The 18,978-nt window shown below is 38.1% G+C and overlaps 1 protein-coding gene across 1 annotated transcript; it reads right to left on the bottom strand.

Annotated features, from left to right (window-relative positions):
• Positions 1 to 609: 609 nt before the first annotated feature.
• LOC114465391 (ankyrin repeat and SOCS box protein 15-like) lies at positions 610 to 15,167 on the bottom strand. Its single transcript, XM_028450377.1, has 10 exons — positions 14,820 to 15,167; positions 14,251 to 14,356; positions 13,512 to 13,564; positions 13,115 to 13,246; positions 10,238 to 10,402; positions 8,603 to 8,848; positions 8,346 to 8,517; positions 5,737 to 6,262; positions 4,386 to 4,539; positions 610 to 1,335 (listed from the first exon to the last, which is right to left on the bottom strand). The coding sequence occupies exons 1-10, from the start codon at positions 14,824 to 14,826 to the stop codon at positions 1,160 to 1,162; spliced, it is 1,737 nt and encodes a 578-aa protein (XP_028306178.1). The 5' UTR covers positions 14,827 to 15,167; the 3' UTR covers positions 610 to 1,159.
• Between the last annotated feature and the right edge of the window lie 3,811 nt (positions 15,168 to 18,978).

The following is an 18,978-nucleotide window of genomic DNA, read 5'->3' as shown; positions in this document are numbered from 1 at the left end:
TAATAAAGAGTTAAAGCAAACAAATCCATTTGTATTATTTAATTCCCTCACCCAATGAGAATCGATAAGAGAATCGGTAAGGAATCGAATCGATAAGCTGTATCGATAATGGAATCGGAATCACTAAAATCTTATCAATTCCCACCCCTAGTCAAAACTGTTCTGTGCTGATTTTTACTTCATCTTCTTGTGTGGGGTCTGTAACAAATAAAAAAAGCTCTTCATATTTAGAAAATCTTTGTGTGTGTACTCGGGTGCATCAATTCCCACAATGTTTTAAAATAAATCTGTCATTCCTTAGTCTAATTATGTTCCAATGACCAAAATAGGAAGCCTTGCAAAATATTTGGTAAATCAGTTTATATTTATGGGGTCCACCTCAAGATTGAAATGTTTTCATATGCTCCATTATGAGTGATTTTTACGTTTAATCTTGCATTTGTTTTTTGGTTTTTTTGTTGTTGTTGAAATTAATATATTTTGCTTTGGATAATGAAGCCTAATAAAAAACCTCTTAAAACATACTTTTATCGGAGAGCCTTCCCTGGTTTTTGGTAACTTCTAACTTGTTTTTATGTTTCTGTGGGGATTTTTTTTGTTTTTTTTTGCTTAAAAAAAAGAGAAAAAGAAAAGAGAAAAAAGAAAGAAAAAAAGGAGAAAAAAAAATTTAGATTTTGGGGACAGAAAGATATTAAAAAAAAGTATGCGTGGTTTGATGCACCTTAGCGTGTACACCACTTAACACAAACATTTTTAGAGCTAGATATTACCCTACATCTGTTACTGTCTGTTTTTGCTAAATACTATGTCTGTTCAGCTGGCTGCAAAAAATATTTGTCCATTGAGAGAAGTATATAGTTGAAATTGAGCTTGGTACATTGATGTCTCCTGTACAGAATGTTTACTGTCAAAATCAATAAGCCTCGGGCAAAGGGAGACCAAAACAAACAAAAAACAAAATTGGTATGCAATCCATTAAAAAAGAAATGTCAAAGGGAAGAGAGGAAGTTGGTCACCTTAGGTTCTCTTTGTCTGTATCCAGTAATAAGTCCATCCAATGAACAAAGAACCCAAAATCAGTAAAAACCAAAAAAAACAGCAATACAAAGAGATTTGATAAAACAGATTAAATGAGCTGGAATTGTATGTTTGCTGATCATTACATGATGCATTCAGGGCCCTGGCTATAGAGGTCCAGCTCCTCATACAGTATGAATCTCTTCAGTCTTGGTGGGAAAATGCAAGAGTTCATTATTTCGGGGTTGTTGAGTTTCTTTAAGGTCAGACGTTTCCGGATGACCAGTCTGCACAGGTGGCCGAGTGAGTGAGGATTACCTGGAGAGAGAGAGAGAGAGAGAGAGAGAGAGAGAGAGAGAGGAAGGTCCAGATCAAGTATTAAAGCATGAATATCATTATGCTGCAAAAATAAATATAGAATACTGCTACAGTGCCCTCTAAAGGTGTTAGTTGCACAGCACAATGTTAACGTGCATGGTTTACGCTGATGTGTGTTAGTGAGAGAGGACCCTGATCTGCAAGTACACTTAGAGTTGGATGGAGAGAAACATGAACCATCTTTACTGGTTTGTGCATTTGAGGAGTACCTCTAAATGTATCCAGTTTCAAAGGATTTACTAATTCAATCATTTATTCTCTGTGATGGGTTTGTTTATGTTATACTGTATGGGTACGGGTGACCAGATTTTTAAAACTCAAAACCGGGACTGTCATTTAACCAAAGAAGACGACAGATTTTCAAAAGAAACTATTTGCATTTGCTTTTACCTGTAATGAAAAAGGGTCACATTTAAACTACATTTCATTTTTCTTCCTTTTGAATGAAATGTATTATTGCAACGGCTGAACCAAATTTAAAGTGACCATCAGTGAAAAAAAAAATCTACATTTTAAGTTAACATTAAATTGTTTTGAATAATCAAAAAAACTTGTTTTTCTTTTTGGGATGGTGAAGGAGAAAGTATGAGTGGAAGCGAACGAGTAATATTGTCAATGTCATCGACCAATCAGCATTAAGTTGCAAACTCGTGGAAGACTTTTGAGCTTTTAATTTGTTTATAATGCAGGTGCTACTATGGCAACTGTTGTGATTGACAGCTCACAGTCCACAGAGAACACGTTTTAAGCGAAAAGCGCTGTTGCTTCTTTCCGGGTGTTTTCTGTCAGCGGCAACAGACGTTCATTGCTTAATTAACTGGACAAATGGGACTGAGCTTGTGAAAAACCAGGACAAACCAATGGTTTGGGGGATATTGACTGGGACACGGGACATAACACTGGAAACCAGGACTGTCCAGGGTAAAATAGGCCACCCTATGTACATATGTCATACAAGGGGCATTTTTACCAATATTAAGCTCTAATTTATCACCTGCACATGTAATATATTAGTCACAGATATTTAAAACTGAACTATAGTGTATCTTGCTTAACGATCAGTGTCTCACTCCTTTATTTTTCACATGCCTATTCATTCCATGGGCTAAATTGAATGCTCTGATGGGTCAGAATTATCCCGCGGGCCATCCCGTACAGTTGTTGCAGAGTTCTTCTCACATTTGGCTGAGTGCAGCGTACTGTCCCAGTGTCAAAACATATAAACACAACAACCACATTCACACACACATGCTCATTCCAGGAGGTAATCTAGAGACTCAGGTGAATCCAAAAAGTTGGATTATGAAGAAATCGGAGAAAATTACTGCACGCACAAAGAGCGTATGCAAAATCCACAGCAATGGGTCTACTATGGCAGTCAAAGTGGACCGTCAACGCCTGTGTAATGACCACTACCTCTCTCCCTCTCACCTAACACACCTGATTCGGATCAGTAATCAGGTGGAGAGGGAGGAGGAGCTGTGTAAAGGGTTGAGAGAACCAGAAGGAAAAGAGGCACAACATTCAACCAGCAGCAGACATGTGGAGGGAGTTCTTCAGATTCCCACTCGACAGTTTTGTAAGTTTGTTATTTTAGTTTGGACTGGAGATTTCTTGTAGTCTTGTTTTAATGTTTATGTAGATTTAGTGTTGGAATGAAAAAAATAGATTGCATACTGAAAAAACACTTTCATTGCAATATTTTATAAACACAAGACTAAAAAAGAAACTGCAATGTTTTATTACCAATCAATCAAAATATATACATTAGTCAATTAATTTCCATTCCCCTTTAAACAGAAGCAAGTAACAGGCATTTACTTGTTTCATTCAGTGATTGACCAAAATCAAACAACAGTACACCACTTTCAATGATTTGCAAATGAGGTCATGGTGTCACATTGGAAACAATGTGACATAAAAACAAAGGAGTACTGTAAATATACCAGAACATGCTAATGTATCAAACCCTGGTGGTTGGTGTGATGGTTGATAGATTTGTTAAAGCATGTTAAATACTCAGTCCCTCCAGGATAACGCGGGTATTTTTTGTGATTGTTGCGGGCTGAAATGCCTGATTTCGTGGGCCATTTTTCCAAAAGTTGCGGTAAAAAGTTGCAATTTTTTTTTTTTTTTCAGGCCTAAAACATACTTTACTCACAATTAAGTTAATTGTTTCTACCAATTATAAATACAAATTGACCAGACATGTTCTGGAAAGCAAACACCCACACAATTTTGCAAAACATGAAAACAATTTTTTTTTTTTGGCTTATACACTGAGCATACCCTGAATGCAAATGATGCAGCAGTTTTTAATCAAAATGATCATCAGAAGTGCAAGTCAGTAAACAACATTGAACTTAAAGTGCATAACATGAACCTGTCATGTAGACATTTCTTTAGGAATACCTGGGTACTGTTTTTCACGGTCCTTAGCCTATATTTTTGTAAGCAAATGTAAGGTATTTCTATCGCACATGACTCCATTGAATGTTTTCTCCCGGGACTGGTTGAAAACAGGATGTGACGTAGGCATTTTCTTCTTCGTAGGTTCCTTGTAAGCAGCGCAAAGCATAGACAATATATATACGTAGACGCACCCCTCTAGTGGGCGGCAGCAGTCAATGCAGCGTCTACGTATACATGTCTATGGCCATAGTACATCCTCCGCTACTTCCGTAGCAACTACAAGTGCTAAAATGCCAACAGTAACGATAAGCGGCCGCATATTTAAATTTTTTTTTCAGCAAAGCTGTGAGCTTTTGGAAAAATTGTATTGCCGCACTGATTTCGCATAGTTTGCTTGATTTTGCGTTAATCCTGGAGGAACTGAATACTGAATATATATTTATTAGTTTACAGATGGTCAAATTACAATTCCGAGTTAGAGAAGATTATCTTCTCATAGCACTACCTAATGTTTGACAATAGGCTACCATGTGGCCACTGTTAGTTAGGGTTAGAATAACTAACATAGATTAACTTACTGAGGATTTCACAAATCTCAGGCCACTCTGGTTGTTTCGCCAAGATCAGCCGCAGTTTAGAGCAGACGTGGACACTACTGACGTAGTCCAGCAAAGTCCTGACCACATGCCCGGACAAATGCATGAGGCAGCAGAGACTCATTAACTCACAGAACTAAAGAGAAAACACATGTAAACACAGTAGCACAAGCTTGTAAGAAAGTAGGACAAACTAGGGCTGTATTCACACCTGTGACTCCTTTGCTTTCTTCTGATTCAGAAGCTAAATAGATACAATATTTGCATATTTAATTTAGGTCATTTCTGTTCAAATGGCAACATTCTGTATTGGTACAAAGTTGTAAACAAACGCCATTCGCAGAAAAAACGCCTCGTTAAAACAGCAATTCAGCATTGTCCAGAAGACGATGAAAAGTCAATGAAGTAGTTATGTACGAGGCCGGAATGGATACTTTAGATCTGGAACTTTGTCTTTTATTATGGCCGACTTTGATAACCTCTTTTTACCCATTTCCTTTGGCCATTTTGAAACTTCCTTTAAAGCTTTGCACCGATCGGATCGGCTATATCGGATCGGCTGATATTATTGCATTTTATGGAATTAATGTGACGGGCTGTAACTTCCTAATTCGTCGATCCGCATTGTTTTATCATCTCATTTACATCGAAGAGTTGTTTGCTTTATTTCACTCACATTTGTGCAAAAAGGTGAAAACCTATGAGCAAACGGCAAAAATTTCTTTGGTTGGAGCGGCACAGCTTTTTTGGCCACTGCTTTTAGCACATTTTAGTCAATTTTCACTCTTTTTTTTTTTTTTTTTTGCCACTTTTGAACAATTTTTGCCTTTATCTAACGAACCGGAAAGGGCCCACTTTGGGTCGCTGGCCGATATGCCAGATGGCCAGTCCACCTCTGCACATCACGTATTCACATACTTCAGACAGTGCATCATGTTCAAGCTCATCTGCCCAGATGTCGATGTGGTGTCTGTCATTTTATGTAAGTTGAGGACCCCCTCGAAAACTAGATGTTCCATCTCAAGGGGCATATCCTCCAATAAATAAATTTGCAAATTTGATCTCCTTCTAGTGTTTTATTGACGGATGGAAGCCGGCTGTATCAATGTGCTTGCACTACACTTGTGAGTCAGTTGTGTTGGTTGCTGCAATCGCTACAGAGAGCGATTGCAGTCTTCACCATATGTCCAAACAAATTGATCTTTGAGAAAACACAAACTCTGTCGGAACAAGCAGGCAGGTGTGAATATTCCCTTAAATATACTGAGCTAGTTCCATTTGAAAATTACCATTCTTCTGCAAAATGACAATAAAATTTTAAAAAGAAACTCACATAAATTTTACCATCCACTGCACCTTCTGATTCCCCATTGTCATCATGGTGACACTGGAAACACCTCTCTACCTTGTATCCATTGTTGAGAAGCAGCCGCATCATCGCCTCATCTTTGAGACAGTACTGCAGCGCCGTTGGGAACATAGTGTCGCTTACCACCGTGAAGTAAGAGTTCACGTCCGCTTTGGCCGCCAGCAGCAACTTCACCATCTCATATCGGCTTGACCTGACTGCCACCAGCAAGCACGACAACGGGTCCAGGTCTGTCTTTGCCCCTGCTGCCAGCAGGATTTTGGTGCATTCCATATCACCGTTGGAGACAGCAAAGTACAGCGCGCTCTTTCTTAAATCTCGATAATTTTCAGAGTTTCTGGTGTTCAAACGATAGTTGACATCCAAGCCAGAGGCCAGCAGTAGTCGCAGGCAGTTGGCGTGGCCTCTCTCAGCAGCAGAGTGAACAGGGCTACGGCCGGCCTCTTTGATGGCTCTCTTTGTAGTGATTGGGATCAGCATTTTCACAGCACTAAAGGTGAAGAAGAGGAACAGTTTCAGGTATCGAAGAAAGAAAAATAATGGATGTACAAAAAAACACTGTGGTGACAGGGCCTAACTTACACTGCTATACAGTTTATTGTTACTCACCACTTGTTTGCCCATTCTCCCTCTTGCCTAACAGATTATGGCTATGTTGATTTTCGTGCATCCCTATCCTTATAGGTAAAGCTGTAAGATCCCATTTTCAGCTTCCAATATCTAAAAAAATTACACCACATTGGGAACTGAAATTTGGTATACTAATACATCTCCACCTACTCTCTTAGAATATACAAAAGATATGCTATACGTCCTATCTGGTGGAGAAGCCACCCCCTCAAAATTGGGAAAAAGTTTATTGGGGTGTGGAGCTGGAACATGTTTGGGTCTTCAGTAAACAACTTTGCATATGCCTCCAGCTTCCTGTAATTTGATCAGCTTTGAGCTATGTACATAGACTGTTCACATCACTAATGATTAGTCAGATATATGTATGATTTTGGGTGACACGCTCTTGAAATCTGAAAAAATACTTTTTCTATTTTCATTGGCCCATAACTGCATGTGGGAATGTAAGAAATATTCTAATATGTTTTAATTTATAGTATAAATATGACTTTCTTGGGATATGAAACCATTTCTCTTTATGCGACTTCTTCCAATCTTGAAAATACTTTACATGAGGTCATTCGCTTGAGTCTGTCTTATAATCATTTGTTGTTTATTAGTTTTTCACTGGTTTCAGAGAGAGAGAGATAACAGATAGAATTAAAACAGTTTTACAGTGAATAAACACAGCAAGTAAATGCACAAGAAATAACCAAAAATTGACATTGTGTGACACAACCACCAATGTCGGACAGTAAAAAATGCATTTTTTAAAAAAAAGTTCCAGATATGGACAACCAGACACCTTTGTAATAATAAATTAAGTGTTTTGTGGGAAACTAATATTCTTCCTATTAAATTACGGTAATCTATCAGAAACAACTAAGATCCAGCACAGGAATCTGCAACATAAAGAGTGATGTGCTGTAAAAAATAATAGGATTTGACACATTTTTGATGGGGTCGATACTTCAGAGAAGGAATTAGGTGATCATGATTAGGGAAACAGAGTGATGTAAATGTGTGTTAAGCAGTGTTGGGCGGTAACGTATTACCGCCCCAACGTCACTTTTGAAAGTAACTAGTACTGTAACGCAATATATTTCTAAAGAAATAACGCGGTTACCGTTACAATATGGTGCGTTTGTCTGTTACTTTGCTAGCTGCAGTGTAATTCCTGTTTACATATTTTTGCGGGATGCCATGCCAAACACGGTAAAACAGTAGAAGAAGAAGCACTGTCGGTGTGTTTCTGTTTACATCACGTGCGCCAATCATGGCGAGTCAATGCGAGAGCAGGACGAGCTTCTCAGAGTAGAAATACACGCATTATTTTTGTCTCCAAAATATGCATCAGTGAAGCTAAGCTAACGCTGCGGCTGGATTTTAACAGACTGTGACTGTTATCCAGGGACAGATCAGCCAAACTAGTGCACGGTATGTTGTTGTAAATATGCAGCCTGTCGCTGCTGCTGAGTCACTGCTAACAGCAGCTTGTTAGCCTGATATGTTTAGCATTGTGTAGCTGAGAAAAATGCTGTAAATTAGTTTTTCCACATTTATTTTCATAAGCATTTTCAACAGCAGAATGTGCACCTGAAATACATACAGCTTACTTTACATTACTGTGCTAAGGCTGAAAAATTACTGTTTTAATTTTGGAGCAGCTGTTTTGTGCTTTATATACACATCATTTATGGTTGTTTTATAGCAGTTGATCAACAGTAGATTATTATATTATTACAGCACTGATATGAAGCTGTATGGACATAAATGACCCAAAATAAATACTACATTCTTTTTCCAGTATCGCATTACTTTTTGGTGTAAGTAATCAAAATAGTAACTGAGTTACTTTGTTAATGAAGTAACTATTTCCTTTTTTTCAGTAACTAGCACGACACTGGTGTTAAGGTATTATGATAAAGTACACCACATAGTCTAACTTATTTAATAAACCTTACTCGTAGTGTCCGGTATAGGCTGCCTTATGAATAGGTAATTGTCCTGTGCTGCAGGGAAGATTGGGGTTGGCTCCATTGTCAAGCAGCAGCTTAATACATGCAGTGTTTCCAGATCCGGATGCCTCCAACAGGACACTTTCTCCATTTAAAGCTTGAGAGTTCACCCTACTGCCTGCAAAACACCAGAGAAGCACGTGAAGAACATATTGAAATGTCATTTATTAGAAATGACAGAACGAGCAGCTTTACAAACTGACCACAGTTCAGCAGAATCTCTGCGACTTGGACGTGTCCGTGCTCTGCCGCAACAGCAAGTGGCGTCACACCGGCCGCATCTTTGTGGTTCACACGCCCACCATTCCTCAGCAGCAGCATCAGGATGTCCACGTTCCCTGTTTTGGCTGCCTCGTGCGTGGCTGTCCAGTTCTTCCCACAGACCTGTTCTACCCATGCTCCGTTGGCCACCAGTGTGTGCGCCATTTCGTAGGAGCCACCTCTCACCGCTGTGTCAATCATTAACTTGTCAAGGCTTGGCAAGACAGTAGTGTATATCTTAATTATCTTTAAAGTGTACCTGTAGTGAAAATGTATATTTTACAATATTACTAATAAACAAAATATGTGCACCTTTTTATTTAAAAAAACACATATTAAAAGAACTTTTTAGAACAACTTTAAACCGTTGGGCATCAAGTATGGAGAGTCGCCATTTTGGATATGACGCACGTTTGTTGATTCCTGTTAGCTGTTGGAAACATTGTTCCATTGGTCTACAGTTTCTGAACAATGGCGGAGTGTAAAGCGTATGGTTTGCTATAACAACAAGAGAAAAAACTCACAAAAACTTTTATTTTGCATCTCTTTGCCAAATAAAGACATTAAGTCAGAGTTATCAGGACATTGGCACCATAATATTAATACGGGATACACACTTAAAACGTGATAAGCGAGGACCGCTTCAAGCCGAGCTGCTCTGAGGGAATTGTGGGCTAAGCTAATGGGCTAAGCCAATTACGAAGCCAAAGTTACGTCTGGAATCAGACGCGCACAACAGAATTTCTTCACCGAAAATCTCAGTGCAGCTTGTAAACATACTTGTTCTACTATGTTTCCGCTTACATGGGCGGGTGTCATGGCACTAACCACACCCCCACCAGGTTGTTCCCTCTTACTTCCTTGTTGCTAATCGTTGAGCTTTTACCTCTTCCTTTTTCCTGATCCTCGCTGCAACCTCCCGTCCATGAACAGATATCCTTTCACGCAGCTTTAATCCCAGTTGCTAACCATATTTGTACACTTTCAACACCTAACTACACCCGACAGCCTTGTTTCTGCCGCTAACAACAGCTCTGTCCATTAGGCTAATTCTGACGCTGAGTGGCTGCAGGGACGCATTCAAGAAGCAGGTAGTTGGTGGGAAAGGTGATATTTAATCCTCTCCTAACATACAACCTGGATACTGCACTTTTATCTCTGAAAGAGTGGATAGACGCTGCTGCTTACAACAATGTAAACAGACATGTTGCACCTCTACCTCCCACAATGCACCAGCTTTTTAAAGCAACAGGCTGGGCCAATCAACGCAAATGCGTCATATCCTGTCCAAAATGGCAGCTCTCCATAGTTCCTGCCATAAGCTATAAAATAATTATAAAAAGTCCTTTTAATTTATTTTTTATAAGAAGGTGCACATATTTTGTTTATTGGTAATACATTAAACACATTTCTTTTGTTTTATACTTTTTCACTACAGATACCCTTTAAAGCAAAACCCACATATTAGCCATGAAAAACATGTAATCTTGAGCCAGATATAGCTAAATATAGTGAGTTGCTGTCATGTAAGTGTGTTTATGATGAAGTGTCTGGTAAATACATGTCTGCAGTAGTACCCAGCAGCAGTGGTGACTCGTTCTTGCTGTTGGTTTGGTGAGGAGAGGCTCCATGATGCAGCAGGACCTTCACATTCTGCACCAGTCCAGCTGTGGTGGCTAATGTCAGCGCTGTTTCTCCTCCAGTGGTCGTTCTCTCCTCCAGACTGAGCCCGTGAGCTTTTACTAGCACAACAACATAGGTGTAAAGAGTACTGATATATCCTACTCAACTAGAAGTGCTGTTACTTGATTGTAATTCTACTCAAGTACAAGTAAGTCACACATAAAATACTCCAGTAAGTAAAAAGTAGCTCAATTAAATAGTACTTAAAGTAAAAATTACTAGTTACTTTCACCCCCCATGTTTATTTTTGATAATAAATCTTGCCACGGTTCCCTTTATTTATTTTCCACAAATGCATCATTATAAAATAAAAGGTTTGTAAAAATGTGAAGTTCTTTTTAAAATCAAATGACACCAATTAAAAGTAAAAAATAATAATAATAATTCACGCTTATATATAGCTACATTTATGAACTCTAAAACTGAGAAAATAACTACATTTTTGGTAATAAATCTTGCCACAGTTCCCTCGCATACACTAAACATCTCATACTATAAATAAATAATGGTAAAAAAATAATACAATAAATAAAGTAAAAAAGAATGAAAATATAATAAATATTCTGAGAAAATAACCTCCAATGCTGTTTTGGCGTGATGCTTTATGTTTAATCTGATTGGTTGGCTATGATGTGATGTATTTGATTGTGGTCTGGTCTTTTCTTTTTTTGTAGTTTCACAATGTCTATTGATCATTTTAAAACTAAAAACAATAATTTACTCAGTAACAAATTACTACTTTTAAAAACGTACTTAGGTACAACTAAAATTACTGATTTAGAAATATATTCAAAAGTACAAGTACCCATAAAAGCAACTAAATTACAGTAATATGAGTACTTGTAATCCATTACTTTCACCTCTGCGTGTGAGTGCAAACATTGCTGCTAAACTGACAGGTGAGGCTCCAAACCATGAATAAGCGACTGCTGGTGGACTTTCGGGCTAAATGATTACACGTTTGTCATCAGCTGGAATTCTTCTCATTGAGGTCATGTCGGCGTCGTATACAGCCTGACGATATTTTGATAATACCACTGCTGTCACTATCTCCCTGGATTAATTAACATCACCTCATGTTGTGATCCACTGTGAGATACCATTCTATTTTGGACACTGTGTGGCTCTCCCTCATTTAGCAACTCACAACATCTCTGTTGGAATACATTCATTGGAATGATCTCAGACCCCATGGATTTAAATGTGCCATTTATTCACAAGTTTTAGCTTAAGTGTTTGTGCTAAAACAGAAAAATCCAGATTTTCTTTAAAAAAAAAAAAGAGATGTATTTTTTCATTTATGAACCACATATGAATCATGTCTTTGACTTCAAAGATCCTTAATTTGTGACAAATTTCTCAAAAATGGCAATGTAATTTGTGGGACTTTGGTGGGAATATTGGCAAGGATTTGCAAAGTTATTGATCTACCAGTAAAATAAACTTAGTTTTGACACCTGATTTATTTATCCATCTTCTGTAACAAGCCTTATCCTGTAAAGAGTCACAGAGAAGATCTGATGATTTCTATTCCAGTTCATTTCAGAAGCAAGGCGAGATTCTCATTCGAGCCACCACATTCAGTTTACCATTATTTATTTATTTAGGACAGATTTGTTCACATGTACTGTTGAAATACCAAAGATTTTCCTCCCTCTTGATATTTTTTGTTGTTTGTTCTAGTTTTTGAAATGAAAGCTTCCAGCATTCACATTTGAATACTTTCATTGTATTTTGTGGTTTGTTTGGTTTTTCTTTTCTATTTTTCATTATTGAATCTTCCATCCTATTGCCCCATCGATTGCCAAAGTGAAAATTAGACCCTTTCATAATCACCAAAACCAGGGGTGGACTAGGACCAAAATTCAGCTCATATCCAGACCAGTCCACTACATTATCAGTGACACCACATGGTCAACATGTGGCTTTTTATGTCTTATTTCAATTATTATTCCCCCAGATAATCTTAAAAGAGGGAACATTTTAACCCCTTTTAACCTACTTCCTTTGACTATTTTACAATGTCATTTTCACATTTTTTGCTTGACTATCTTTTGCCAATAAATATCCCTTTCTCTTTTTTCTCCATTTTTGCAAGTTCTTTTTGACACTTTAATCCAATTTTTGTCTTTTAATTTTTTTTGGCCACTTTTCATCCAATTATTCTGACTTTTCCCCAATAACTACAACTTGTTTCTTTTTTCCCTACATTTTGCCTCTTTTTCACTTTTGTTTGCCATATCTTGCTCATTTAAGCTACCATTTGCCAATACATACCACTTGGTTCTTCTTTTTGGTCACTCTTGACTACTTTTGGCTCATTTTAGTCACTTTTTTTGGGGCCACTTTTCATCCAAATATGCTATTTTTTGCCCAATAAATACCACTTGTTTCTTTTTACCCAACATTTTGCCTCTTTTTGTTCCACATTTTTGCCCTTTTTCACTATTGATTACCAGATTTTGCCAATTTAACCTGGTTCCTTTCTATTTGCCCATTTTTTTGGCTACTCTTGACTGCTTTTGGCCCATTTTATAGTCAATTACCACTCTGTTCATGCCATGTTTTTGCCACTTTTGGACCATTTTTGTCCACCTGTTACCATGTCTGCCTCCACTCCTCATTTAAAAAAAAAAAAAAAAAAAACGTAGCAGACCAGATCACTTTGGGTCGACAGCCCACCGGGATTATGCCCAGTATGCCAGATGGCCAGTCCACCCCTGATCAAAACTGCCAACAAAACATGACAAATACCATTATTATTTACTCACATCTTAAGATGGTCTCTAGAACTTCACAGATGGGCTGTGAGGCAGCTCGGTGTAGAGGGAGCCAGCCTTGGGAATCTGGCTTCATGAAAGCAAAGGTGTGGCTCAGCATCTTCCTGAGCAGAAGTACATCCCCTGGTCCCCACAGCAAAAACACAACAGCATGGGGTGTAAAAATAGTGTTGAAACATTCTAATCAGGAGTGATTCAGCGCTTCCCTCTCAAGTTTGACAGTTCTTTATTTAACTCCTTTCAACTCCCTCCTACTGTCAGCCATTTTTATTTACAGTTACCGGGCATGTGGGTTTTGTCTAAATAAAGATCCAGGACTATAGAAACAAAGGCAACTCTATGTGCTGATAGTAAGAGTATGGCTATTCGCAGCCTAATGTCCACCCACCTTGCTCAATGGCTGCCAGTACTTGAATATTTTCCTCAGTCGGTGCTTTTAAACTAATGTTGGAAAGGAAAGGAAGGAAAATGGAGTTAGCATGCTTTATGTGGACACAGTTTGGACCAGGTGTGTCCGAATAGTCCCTCCTATCTCTTTTCCTATGCCCTTTTAGTTAGTAAACATCCTAAAGAAGTTAGGGAAAGGTCATTACGTTGTTTTGACAATCAGACCACACTTCCACTAAGTGACGTAATAAACCGACGTGGTGAAAAACTCCAAATTTCAGAAAATGGACTACTAAAAGCGCACTTTTTCCCGTGCCTCTAACCACTGATATAAGCTCAAATATCACCAGGTTTGAATGTAAATCAAAGGAAAAGAGAATACCAGACTACAAGGAACGAAAGTGAAATGAAAAGAATGTCACATTGAGAATGGTTGCTCACACTCACCTTCCACTCAGAAATCAACAATAATCCAAAATAAGTGTGATTTTATGGAATTGTTATATTTATGCGAAATATAGGCTTACTTAATGTTGTAAGCATATACATGTACAACCGCACAAAGCATTCCTAGGTGAATTAAATACGTTGAATAATACATACTGTGGCTAAACGCACAGCATTGAGCCTCCTGCCCTTAGTGATAAGAGAAATGGAATGCTCATCATGGCCGCCACTGAAACACTTCTGTGGTTAAGGAAAAAAAATAGGAGGAACTATTCGGACCCAAGTGTTTGTACCTTGCAGTGGATTTCAGGAAAGCATCCAGGCAGGAATCCTGAATACTGAGCTGGGTAATGTAGTCATTGAGCTCCTCTTCATCATAATTGTCATGCGAATTCATCACTGCAGAGGGTACAAATAAATCTACTCATAAAGACCAAAAGGGTATATATTTACATACTGATAAAAAAGTTTGTTCCAAAATGGTTCCCAGGAGATCATTACTGGCAGCTCAGAAGTTAAAGCTGTAAGATCCCATATATATATACTGTATTTTAGTTGAACTAGATTTATATTTTACAAATTGACAGTATAGAAATACAGTTGTTTTAATTTATTTTTCAAAAAAGAAGAAATGTTACGCGACCCCAAGGTTGAAAAACGCTAATTTTGTGCCACCTGAATAGATTTATTTCTATCATTTCCGGTCATCTCACACCTGGAGTTGGATTAGACTGACAATTTTGTAATTTTTTTTCCCTTCTCTTTCTCTCTCTCTCAAGTACCCCCTGTAGTTCCATTGCGTGCCCCCATTTGAGAGACACTGAACAAGAACACAAAGCATGATTCTGCAGAGAACTCTAACCTGCCATGTCTGTGATCAGCACACGAGGACGGGTCAAACTCTTCCCACAGCTCAGAGCGTTGTCGTGTTGGCCTGATGGTCTCCCAGATGCGACGCAGCCCCCTGGTCAGACTGAATAATCGACGTGTGTTGGTGGAAGGCAGGGTGGTATTCAGGACTCCTGACTTGCTGGCACTCAAATATAGCCAGGTTATGAATGCTATTGTGCTCGCTAAGCCGTGTTCTGGGGTGTGTTTGGCCCAAGTCCCACAATAAAAATTCTAACAACTCTTTGGGGCTTAGAGCGTGGAACCACTTGGCTAATGTTGTTTGTAATCCTATTGTTTCAGTCATATTAAACGAGTCTATTTTTTCCTCTGATGTTTTTGTCTGAGGAACATGAGACAGTGATTGCCCTGTAGTCTGCTAACTGAACAACTGCAGAGCTTTCTGTCATGCTTAAATAGTTCAGTATGTTTTGCAAATTTCAGGCCTTCTCCATTACTTATGTCTGGACAAGAAGGATCCATTGTTGGATTTTAAAAATGTGTCTTTTATCTTTTCCTTTTTTTTTTTTTCAATTTCACTTAAAATCTACAGGTTTCTATTCAAGGTACAAAAAAAATTGGGAAATAAGTCTGGATATAGTTTTCTTCCTTAGGGAGTAACTAAACCCCTGCTTTCTCCTGGCCTGCCACTAGGAGGGAAATTGAAATGAAATGCCTTGATTATGGGCGGGGCTCCTGGAGCAGTTAAGACACGCCCAGTCTATACTATAAAATCTCCAATGAACAATCTATGCTATGTTAACTAGCTACTCATTACTCAATATACCGCTCTATTCATAAAAGGGGCGGGGCTAACAGTGTTTGTTTGTGACGCAAGATGGTCCCAAAATGTCACATGATCTTGTTCTCAGCCAATAGCAAAAATCAATTGTAATAGCTGGGTTTCCACCCATAGAGGGCAGTCACTCTGACAGTGGCGACGTTTACATGGGAGCTTTATTGCCTCTTTAAAGCAGAATAAAAGTTAAATCCTCTTTAAAATGACCTTGTAAACACTTCATTCCTAATGCTAATTTAATTCCGAGTTAAACATAAATCCAAATTAGGTGGCTGGTTCATTAATTAATTCCAAATTAAATAATTCCTCTGTCTTGAAAACACTTATTTCCGTTTTAAGTTAAGTACGGTTGTTGACATCATAATCCAAGATGGCGGTCGAGACTAGAGCTGACTATTTATTTAGTAAGAACCTTAAAAAACATGGCTATAATAAGTTGAGTGGATGGATGGAGGTATAAACATGCTAACATTCACACGGACACATGAACTTATTACACACACGGACATCGGCAAACAGAACAGGCTTCATTGGACTAGTGATACTAAGACTCAGAGACGGAGTAAATGTGTCACCGTACTGCATGCACAGGCTTTAGTATCACCAAGTGTATCATTGTACCAGTTGTTAGAGCTACTATCTTTACCAGGGAACAACTATTTATTCCTGGTTATTGTTTTCCAGAGATTTACTTGGCTTTATTTACCAGTGATTAGTTCTTATCTCCCTTCCGCTCTGCAAACCAAAGTGTGTTATTGTCAAGCTGTTGCTTTAAAACTACAATCAAAATAAAAGTGAAAACAGTTCTCATGTGAGGTCTTCTGTGTTATAGTCGACAATAAAAGGTTTGTTGTGTGCTTTTCCAATAGACGTGTAACGTCACGTTCGCCCCAAATAAAGCCAAATATACCTGTTTTCCATGTAAACCTCAATTCAGAAATACTATTACCATGTAAACACGAAGCAGAACACTTTCATTCCAAATGATTTAATTTGGAATAATTAATCCAGTATCTGTCACAAAACGGAGGCTCAGATGAGAGTTTGGTTGAATCGTTCCCTAAACCACCCTCCCTTGTCTCCCAAATTGAGCCGACCACATCCCACAGTATCCCGTATTTCTACCCATCAATCCCTCTTACCTCTATTTCACTATAGCCACAAGTGTGTTACTAGGAAAAAAGGCACAAACTAGGATGTAACACAACATTACAGCTTTACATCCCTGTGGAAGGTTAATGGAGTATCAACTGGGGATTAGATTACATGTAACTGGGAGATAGATTTCCTGACACACTGAACACTACACACACTTGGACACCAGTGAAGTTTCGGGGGGTTTAAGTATAGAGTACTTTGTGTACTATCAATCACACACAAGTTGTGTTAACCTTGATAAAAGACACACACACCTCCCACTGATGTGAAGCAATACCTAATCTATACTGGGTCCCTGGTGCTGTGGACCACACTGTGATCTTTGTGGATTTGTAAAGCTTCACAGGAGCCGCCATACATCACCTCAGAGAGCTATGGACTGAAATAGAAGCGTAACGGCTCCCATGAAGGCAATGCACAGAATACAGAAAGTTGGAACGTTGAACTCTGTAATAATGATTCTATTGTTTACCTAACTATCAATATTTTTCTTATTTGACCTATACTCTGTAATACTACTAAAAGTAAAAAATAAAAGATCCTAAAGAAAACTACTGCATTGATCAGTTCTATTCTATATTATTACATTGTGTTGTTTGCACGTTTGTGTTACTGACTTGTAAAACCAAACTGAAGTACCCTCTTTTTATACTTTTGAATGGAAGTACCTCCTTATCTCCTATATTACATTTTGTTCAGAATTCTGTGGAAAAACAACCATTGAGCATAATATTGGAATGAATGAGTGACAACACATTTTAAAGTATCTCATTTTGTAAACAAGTAGAATGGAACAGTATTTAGTGCTTCCTGAATAGACATATTTCTATCATTTTTATCATTTCCGGTCATCTCCCTCCTGATGTGGGAACAAGTCTGACTCTTGTATTTTCAGTTCATGTTCTCATCAAGATCATTTCTATCATCATTTGGTGTGTTTTTACTGTCATTTTGTGTATTTTGTTTGTCTTTTCTATTTATTATTCAGTATACTGTATTAAGAACCCTAATATAATGCATCCCGGTTATTATTATTATTATTATTATTATTATTATTACAAAAAGTGATTGCATTTTTGAGGGCCTAAACACGTTAAAAAACTCATGAAAATTTGAACGCATATAAGGCCTGGTGAAAAATTTGATATTTTGAGGGATTGCACAAGTAATTGGCTAAATGACTCATTAGCTGCCACTAGACTCATTAGCTCCCCCTTGAAAATTGTATTTGCTCCCAGCTGGGACTGATGACATCATCACTGTGGAACTTCTATCACTGTAGAGGTAGGACTGATGACATCATCACTGTGGAGGTAGGACAGAATTTGTAAAGCATTTATTCAGGAAATAATTTATTAACGGTATCATTGCAGTCCAAACAAATCCGACGTTGCACATCCTTCAACCAAGCAGCAGCCATGTTGAAACTCTCAGGTCAGTCTGATCCAGATCCGCAGAGATATCAGAGAAACATACACACACAGACAGACAGAGATTCCTTGCTTTTATAGAGAGTTAAGTCTTGCATCCAGCACTGCACCGTTAAAGTACTTCACACATTCATATTTTTATTTTTAAACATACATGGTTATTTGGTTTGAAATATTCCTCTTAGCAGCCTGTTCACCAGGATGATGTGCTATGCTTATGAAAGTTATTAAGAGTTTGTAGAGCTAACTAGATGCTAATTAATTATAGCAGCTTTCATTTGTATGGTTTTATGGTTTAACCCAACCGTCATTCATAGTCATAGCGCCACCTATTGGTAAAAGGAAATCATAGGCATATTTGCACAGAACATTGCAGGAAAGTTAATGATATAATCCTTGAAAATGGTCAGCTACGTCTCAACACTTTAAAATTTCTGCCACAGCCCGACATGCAACACACCTCAACATGCGCCACGTCGACATGCGTGTGGTTGCGAGGGCCCGTTCATCTCTGCTTGCAGCTTTAATTTCTCTTATTATGTGTGTTGTTGGTATATTTATCTCGGTGTGTGTGTTTTTGGTTGCTTCTTATGTCATTTTGTATGCTTCTATTATTTTTTTGTATTTTGTAGTGATCTTGTGTATTTTTCTTTCATTTAGTATGTCTTTGTTGTTGCTTTCTGTGTTGCTGGTAATGGTATTTTTGTCTCTTAGTGTGTTTTTGTTGTTGTTTGTCTGTTTTTGTT

This window comes from Gouania willdenowi, chromosome 6, assembly GCF_900634775.1.
Source record: "Gouania willdenowi chromosome 6, fGouWil2.1, whole genome shotgun sequence".
NCBI classification, from domain to species: domain Eukaryota; kingdom Metazoa; phylum Chordata; class Actinopteri; order Blenniiformes; family Gobiesocidae; genus Gouania; species Gouania willdenowi.
The sequence above is the reverse complement of the archived record's forward strand: the minus strand, read 5'-3'. Positions and strand labels throughout refer to the sequence as shown.

Bases quoted from the DNA above. Each gene is read 5' to 3' on its own strand.
- LOC114465391 (XM_028450377.1), bottom strand. The intron at 13,565-14,250 runs GTACAAACACTT...TTCCAACATTAG, and splicing joins TTCCTGAAATCCACTGCAAG to TTTAAAAGCACCGACTGAGG. The intron at 10,403-13,114 runs GTGAGTAAATAA...TTGTTGTGCTAG, and splicing joins TCTAGAGACCATCTTAAGAT to TAAAAGCTCACGGGCTCAGT.